At 42.9% G+C, this 8,551-nt stretch overlaps 1 protein-coding gene and 1 long non-coding RNA gene across 2 annotated transcripts in view; one reads left to right on the top strand and one right to left on the bottom strand.

Moving 5' to 3' along the window:
- Positions 1-1,267: 1,267 nt before the first annotated feature.
- LOC144364991 (uncharacterized) overlaps positions 1,268-8,551 on the bottom strand; it is a 33,992-nt gene continuing 26,708 nt past the window's right edge. Inside the window, exon 2 of the long non-coding RNA XR_013423232.1 lies at positions 1,268-1,527. This is a non-coding gene — a long non-coding RNA (uncharacterized LOC144364991). The remainder of the gene's footprint in view (positions 1,528-8,551) is intronic.
- The window catches only part of Ada2 (adenosine deaminase 2), a 29,451-nt gene continuing 22,406 nt past the window's right edge, over positions 1,507-8,551 (top strand). The window contains 3 exon segments of the mRNA XM_021720417.3: positions 1,507-1,741; positions 4,335-4,560; positions 6,705-6,915. Coding sequence (XP_021576092.3) covers positions 1,507-1,741; positions 4,335-4,560; positions 6,705-6,915 — 672 coding nt within the window.

The raw sequence follows: 8,551 nt of genomic DNA, 5'->3' as shown, positions 1-8,551 counted from the left end.
TTTTTAGTGGTACTTCAGATTGAACCCAGGGGTACTGTACACAGTTACATCCCCAGTCCGCCCCACTCTTTTTTCTTTTGAGGCAGGGTCTCAGTGAACTCCCAAGGCCGAACTCAAACTTTGATCATTTTTTTACAAAATCTTTTTCCCACTTGGTCGACACATTATCCTTTCTTATCCTTTTAAGAATATTAATTATAGTTCTGTATTTTTCCCCCTCATTTCCCTGAATCACCTCTGTTTCCCCTTGGGTTCTTTTTTTTTTATTTAAGAGAGAGAGAGAATTTATTTATTTATTTATTTATTTTTCAGTGGACACAACATCTTTGTTTGTATGTGGTGCTGAGAATCGAACCCGGGCCACACGCATGCCAGGCAATCGCACTACCACTTGAGCCACATCCCCAGCCCTTCCCTTTGGGTTCTTTATGTGTTTCTTTTCTTTTTTTGGTACTTGGGATTTAACCTAGGGGCACTTAACACTAAGCCACATCCCCACCCCACCCACCTTTTAAAAATATTTTTTTAGTTGTAGATGGACACAATATCTTTAGTTATCTCTTTATTTTTATGTGGTGCTAAGGATCGAACCCAGGGCCTCACTCATGCAAGGCAAGTGCTCTGCCACTGAGCCCCAGCCCCAGCACCCCACCCCTTTTTTATATTTTTCTTAGAGATAGGATCTTGATGCTTAAGGCATCACCAAGTTTTTGAGGTTGACCTTGAACTCATGATCCTCCTGCCTCAACCTCCCAAATCACTGGGATTACAGGCATGTGCCACTGTGCCTGGCATCTCGGTGTGTTTCTTACTCATGTTAGAGATTTTCTTCAAATGTCTTGTGATTCTTTCTTCCCTAAAGTAAATCTCTAAAAATTGGATTGCAGTGTCTTTCTGTATTCCCTTCCTTCCTTCCTATTCTTTGTAAGAGGGATTGACCCAGGGTCTGACGTATCTATTTTTTTCTGAGACAGGGTATAAGTTGCCCAGGCTGGTCTCAAACTTGTGATCCTCCTGCCTCAGCCTCCCAAGTAGCTGGGACTAGAGGTGAGCACCACTGTACCCAGCATGCAGTATCTTTCTTTATTTGAGAGCAGGGCTTATCCCCCAAAGCTTCAATGTAAAGAGACCTCCTGATGACCTTTTATTAGGAAAACCCCTACATGTCTGTATCTAGAGGTCTTTTTCTTCTGGGGTCTCAGAGAATAATTAGTCAATATCCTACCTCTGGGTAATCTGAGAATGGGTAGGAAAAGGAAAATCAGAGTTCAACATTTATTTTTTTATTTAGGAAGCTAGGGATGGAACCCAGGGCCTTGAACATAGAGTTGGATCTTTAGATCTGCAGATTTTCATTTGCTTAATTCCCTTGTAGTCCTACTGAATGTCCTCTGAGCAGTTTCTCTTCCAGGCCTCCCAGTGCTGGTGGGTGATTCATCTGGGTGGCCAGCGCTGCTCGCCCTGGTTTTGGCTGTGGAAATCTCCTTTGTCAGGTCCAACATATTTATGGATGAAGCACGAAGTCGGCTATTAGTGAAAGAGAAGAGAATGCGATTTGGGTCAGAGGTGCTGATGAATGGCCAAGAGAAGAAGGCCAATAGGAACCTCATGGCCATCAAAAAGAGGGAGATCATGGAGGCCATGGAGACCCACCAGTTTCCGCCCAGTATGCACTTCTTCAAGGCCAAGCATCTCATTGAGGACAGCCGGGTGTTTCATGTAATAAAGAAGATGCCTAAAGGTAAAGTTTGGAGGGCTGGGGCTGTAGCTCAGCGATAGATTGTTTGCCTCGAATGTGTGAGACACTGGGTTCGACCCTCAGCACTACATAAAAATAAATAAACAAATAAATAAATAAAGATATCCTGTCCATCTACAACTAAAAAAAATAAAAAAGGTAAAATTTGGAGAAGGATAGTTTTGGGGTGCTGGGACATGGGAAGAAACTAAAATTGGAATTGTCACTGTCATGGAAGTTGTCATTATCCTAAATGGAGTAGCAACTACAGTTCTCTTTGCTCTTATTGCCAACCTAAGAAGCAAGGATTCAATGGTGGTTATTGGTTCATCCTTGAAATAAAAACTTTGCTTCCTAGGGGACTCAGCCACAGAGTAGGCTGGGATATTCCTGGTCTTCCCTAACACAGCATCCAGGGCCCAGAGAACTTTATTATTTCCTTCATAACTTTCCTCATGACAGTTTCTTCTAACCTTTCTCCAGGGACTGTCACCAAATAGGATGCAATATGATACAGCATCCTGGAGTAGTGTAACACCTTCCTATGATAAGAAAAATCATTTTTAAAAAAGAGAACAAAATCATGGCATTTGCAGGTAAATGGATGGTGTTGGAGAAGATAATGTTAAGTGAAGTTAGGCAATCCCCCCAAAACAAATGTCAAATGTTTTCTCTGTTATAAGGAGGCTAACTCATAGTGGGGTAGGGAGGGGGAGCATGGGAGGAATAGATGAATTCTAGATAGGGAAGAGAGGTGGGAGGGAAAGGGAGGGGGCAGGGGATTAGCAAGGATGGTGGACTGTGATAGACATTATTATCCAAAGTAAATATATGAGGACAAGAACTGGTGTCAACATACTTTATATACAACCAGAGATATGAAAAATTGTGCTGTATACATGTAATAAGAATTGTAATGTATTCCACTATCATTTATTTTTTAATTCAATTAATCAATCAATCAATACAATCATATTACAAATTAAGAAAAAAAAGAAAAATCATTTTAAGTTTGCACATCTAAATCACTATTTAGATACTGGTTGGAATGGAGATGTTCCTCAGTGGTATAAGCTTTCCTTGCATGCAGGAGGCCCTGGTTTGAATCCCCAGCACCTTCAAAACAAAATAAAACAAAACAAAAACTCTCCAAAACAAACAAATAAACAAACAAACAAGCAAAAACAAAATAGCTTCTTCCAGCTTATGAGGACTTTCCTATACCTCTTTTTTAAATGCTATAAAGAGAGGGGTTTTGGTTTTGTTTTGTTTTTTTTGTTTGTTTTTGGTACTAGGGATTGAACCCAGGAGCACTCAGCCACTGAGCCACATCTCCAGTCCTTTTTTGTATTTTATTTAGAGACAGGTCTCACTGAGTTGTTTAGGGCATCGCTAAGTTGCTGAGACTGGCTTTGAACTCGTGATCCTCCTGTCTCAGCCTCCTGAACCACAGGGATTATAGGTCTGTACCACCCACCGTACCTTGAGCCCAGGAATTTGAGGCCAGTCTTTGCAACATAGTGAGACCCCCATCTCAAATAACAATAATAATTGAAGTCAATAAAGTAGCATCCCCAGCTTGTGGGGAATGTAAGGGTTAGAGAGGGTGTCATACCAGAGCTCACAGGGCTGGGACACCTGCTGAGAGGCTAATGTCGGGATCAGGTGCTAGATGGAGCAAAGAGAACAGGGACAGTATGTAGTATTTCTTGAGGAACACCAGAGTAAAACTGATGTTTGGTCTGAAGGACAAATGTGAGGTCTCAAATGGCAAGGTCCGAAGGCCAGAAACCGCACAGATAGTGGCTCAGAGCAATGATTGAAATATCAGTGCAGGGAGAGGGGTTGGGGATCAGGACATGAGAATCAAGGACACGTCTGGAAACAGGTCTGGGTTCCTGATGTTCAATTTCATTATATCCCTTCTTGGGGTGTTGAGTAACAAGGTCTCAAATTACTCTCAGGCTTCAACTGAGAAAGAAAAGCTGGCAGAGACCCAACTTGAACCCCAGTCTTCTGATTCCAAGTCTGATGCCTGATACCCTCCCACCCTACCATGCTGCCTCTGTTGAATGAGACCACCCATGACATCTAACTAGTGCAGGAGGAGACCAAGGAAGCCCCACTCTTTTTTTTTTTTTTTTTTTTTTTATGATGTGGGAGATGGAACCAAGGCCTCAGACTTCCCAGGAAGCGCTGAACCATTAAGCTACATCCCCAGCCCTTTTAATTTTTTATTTTGAGACAGCGTCTCATTAAGTTGCTCAGGCTGGTCTCAGACTTGCAATCCTCCTGCCTCAGCCTCCTGAGTAGCTGGGGTTATGGGCCTGCACCACCTTGCTGAGTGTGAAGCCCCACTCATAGCAAAGAAAACTGTGGCCCTCCTGAGAAGACAAAGGCAAGAAGTAGGATAGTGGGGTCTTGGAATGGGAACAGGAAAGGTACATCACATTCGAGTCTGAGGAATTTGGCCAGAAAGATAGAAATTCACATGCTTCACACTTCTTCTTGTCCTTCTACACTGCCTTTACAGTCTCCTAATCCCTAGTATCTGGACTTCACCTCCTTTGTCCCTTCTCTGTTCTTCCCTTTCCAGGGGCTGCCTTACACCTCCATGAATTTGGCATGGTGAGTATGGAATGGCTGGTAAAAAACGTCACCTACAGGCCTCACTGCTATTTCTGTATCACCCCAGAGGGGATTCTGCAGTTCAGATTTGCTCAGTCAGCTCCCCAAAACCTTAAGGCAAGAGAATGTTCAAACTGGGTTTTGCTGGAGGATCACAGAAAAAAGCTAAAGGACACCGTTGAGTTTGATAAAAGGTGAGTGGTGGTTCAGAAAGCATGTGTCACAGACCTATCCTAGGCAATGAGCAGTATGTAGGTATGAAATCCTTGGTACCACCCATGCATAAAAACCTGAGCTCAGAGTGCTGGGGATATAGCTCAGTTGGCAGAATGCTTGCCTTGCATGCACAAGGCCCTGGGTTCAATCCCCAGTACACACATACACACACAAAAGAAAGAAAGAAAAAAAAAAAGTACTATCTCACAGTTATGGATAGCCTGGAGTCCAAGGTCAAGGTGCACACAGGGTTAGTTTCTCCTGAGGCCTCTCTAATAGGTGTGCAGCCTTTTCTCTGTATCCTCATGTGACTTTTCCTCTGTGAATGCACATCTGTGGTATCTCCTCCTCTTTTTCATAAGGACCTCAGTCCTATTGGATCAGGTTCCTACCCTCACAACTTCAATTAACCTCAATTACCTCCTTAAAAGGACCATTTTGACTGGGCATGATGACACACACCTGTAATCCCAACGGCTCCGGAGGCTGAAACTGGAGGGTTGCAAGTTCAAAGCCAGTTTCAGCAATTTAGCAAGGTCTTAAGCAACTTAATGAGACCCTGTCTCAAAATTCAAAAAATAAAAAATAAAAAGGGCTGAGGATGTGGCTCAGTGGTTAAGCACGCCTAGGTTCAACCCCCAGTACCAATAAATAAGTAAATAGACCTTCCTCTAAATATAGTCACATTGAAGGTTAGGACTTCAATATGTGCACTTGAGGGAGTGGTGTGACAAATACACTCACTTGTCCAAACCCAAAGAATAGAGACACAAGGTACAGCCAAAACAGCAAGGCTTTAGTGATGGTCTTGCAAGATTGGGTGTCTGGTGCACCCAAAGCAGTTACCATCAGCATTGTATCCTATAGAGCATGAGGTCCTTCCCCTGGTTCCTCATTGGCTGAGTACTATGGGGTATACCATCTTCCCAAATGTCACCTAGGTTTTACTGTCTCCCATTAGGTTATTTAGAGAAATATACCTTTGATCGGTCCCACCTCCCTTTTGTTTCCTTGTGGGAAAATATTCTTGGGGCAGGAATATATTGACATATGTGGAGCTCTTACTTCTTGACCTAAGTTACTATTTCTTAACAGAGAGATTTCTATTTTTTTTTTTTAGAGAGAGAGAGAGAGAGAGAGAATTTTAGTATTTATTTATTAGTTTTCGGCGGACACAACATCTTTGTATGTGGTGCTGAGGATCGAACCCTGGCTGCACGCATGCCAGGTAAGGGTGCTACCGCTTGAGCCACATCCCCAGCCCCAAGAGATTCCTATTTTTGATGGTTGGGCAACCCCTCCCCACTTCCTGTTTGTCAAAGGGCAGTTCAAGTGCTTGGACTTTGGATCTGCCACATGCATGGGCTGTGGTACTATTGTGTGAGTTAGCTGCATATAACTTTCCATTCAGTTCTATTTCCCTTCCAGCTGCTGTTCTTACATCCCAATTTTATATCTAAGGCTAAATAAGTGTATTCTGAAAATGGACCACTGGATTTTGTATTTCTCACAGTGGGGACACAATTCATTTCATGATATTACCCGCCCCCTCCCCCCACACACACACAAAGAGAGCTTGGTCTAAGATGTGGATAAAATGGGGTCAAGTTGGCCAAATATGTGGAAGAACAGGAGAGTCTTGCTAGTGTGCACTCCATCTTGAACTTAGAGTAAGCAACCAATTACCTCTTCACTGGACCTGGGCTTATATCAGAAAGACCAGGCATTGTAGTACATGCCTGTAATCTTAGCTACTCAGGAGGCTGAGGAGGATTGCAAATTTGAGATCAACTTCAGCAATTTAGGAAGACTTTATCTTAAAATAAAATAAAAAGGACTGGAATGCAACTCAGTGGTAGTGTTCGTCTAGCATGTATGAAGCCCTAGGTTTAATTTCCAGAACTGCAAAAACAAAAACAAAACCCCCAGATGCTTCCCTTTGCCTGTTCCAGGTCTCTGCCCACTAGGGTGTATCCTGGTTTATTCTTGGACTCGATGGCCTGAATCTTCCTTAACTCCTCTTCTTTTTCTTTTTTGCAGTGTTAGTAATGGAACCTAGGGTTTTGTGCGTGCTAGCCAAGTGCTGTATCCCAACTTTTATTTCCCCTTCTTTATCCTGTAGCTTGCTGAGGGCTTTCACTATGGTGACCAAGAACCCCGAGAAGATTTATCCCAATGAAGATTCCCTTCGGACAAAGTTTCAAAACATCTTTCTCTCCATCTCTGGCCTTGTCTGTCATGCTCCAGTGTTCAAGGATTATATCTTCCAGGGGCTGAAGGAGTTCCACGCGGATAATGTGTTCTTCTTGGAGATCAGAACCATGTTATGGCCGGTGAGCCCAATTCTCTCCTCTTCCTTTTCTTTGCCTTGACCCTCAGATCTTGCCTGGTGGGAGACTGACTGCTTATGAATGTATAACCCAGATCTCTGTTGCAAAGGGATATGTCCTTTCCAGGGACAATTGTGCTCAAGGAAGAGCAAAATGGACTGGGCTAGCCCCAGAAAAATGGTGACCAGAATTGTCTCTGTCCTTTTTCCTCCCTTTTCTCATGACTCCCCACATCTCACTTCTACCATGATATTCAATGCCTTCTGGGGTCTTGGGATCCCTGGTCTTGGCATCTGAGCAGTGCTCATGCACTTGTATCTTTCTTGTTCTGGTCCATTACGTATCCAAATATAGTCCCTTAGGAGGGATGATGCTCTTGGTATGGGGACAGTTGATAAATCTGATACATGTATCTTGTTGCATGTGATATTAGGAATGGGTAAGTCCCTGTGGGACCCTTTTTGTGGAATGTGGTTACATTGGGTGGGGGGTGGGGTGCTAGGGAATAAACCTAGAGGTCTTCTAACTATTAAACTATATCCCCAGCTCTTTTTAGCTTTTATTACAAAGACAAGTTCTTTCTAAGTTTCCCAGACTGGCCTTGAATTTATAATCCTCCTGTCTCAGCCTCCTGAGTTGCTGGGGTTACAGGCATGAGCCATTATGCCAAGCAACATGTTTACTTTTTTTTTTTTTTTTTTTTTAGTACTGTGGATTGACCAGGGCCACTTACCAGCAAGCTACATCCTCAGCCTTTTTGTTTTTGAGAAAGGGTCTTGCTAAGTTGCTGAGGCTGGTCTTGAACTTGTGATCCATCTGCCTCAGTCTCCTGAGTTGCTGGAGTAACAAGCACAATCATGCTCAGCACTATCTTGTTTCTTGACTGTCCCATTATAGCTATATCCTCCCTGGTTTCCCCTAAAATCATTCTGCATCCAACCTTCTTTCTCTCTCTGGTGCTAAATGTTGAACCCAGTGTCATGCACATGCTAAGCACATGCTTTACCATTGCGAGCTACACCTTTAGCTCCTAACTTCTTTAATCTCCCTGAAATATGTTTTTTTGTGTGTATGACTCCCAGTGTTGGTGGGCTAAATGTTCAACTCCTTATTTACTAGCTGGGGTTGTAACTCTGTGATAGAGTGCTTACCTTGCACACGTGAAGCCCTAGGTTGTATCCTCAGCACAGCATGAAAATAAATAAAATATAGGTATTGTGACAATTCATAGTATATTCACTTATCTCAACCTTGCTCAGTATCAGGGATTGTGCTTTGTGCCAGGTGTAAAAAGGCATATGTATAGGGTAGTCACATGCTCTTAAGAACAACAGTTTCTGGGTGGGAGGCCCACATAAAGGAGCAGATATTCTTGTAGATATTGTGAATTTATCTGTATATATATAAGTTGTAGGTGGACACAATACTTTTATTTTTATGTGGTGCTGAGTATTGAACCCAGTGCCTCACGCGTACCATGCGAGCACTCTACCATTGAGTCCCAGCCCTAGCCCTTATTAGCTATACTTGTAGATGTAAATATCCACTTATAGAGTATGGAGAGAAGACAAAGAAAGAAATAGTATTACCTGATGGGAAGGGAGAAAAGACCAAATGTGCGTTATAGAGGAAGGAGAAA

Source organism: Ictidomys tridecemlineatus, chromosome 6 (genome assembly GCF_052094955.1).
Source record: "Ictidomys tridecemlineatus isolate mIctTri1 chromosome 6, mIctTri1.hap1, whole genome shotgun sequence".
In the NCBI taxonomy this organism is placed as follows: Eukaryota; Metazoa; Chordata; class Mammalia; order Rodentia; family Sciuridae; genus Ictidomys; species Ictidomys tridecemlineatus.
Note: the sequence above shows the minus strand (reverse complement) of the source record. Positions and strands in the feature narration are given on the sequence as shown.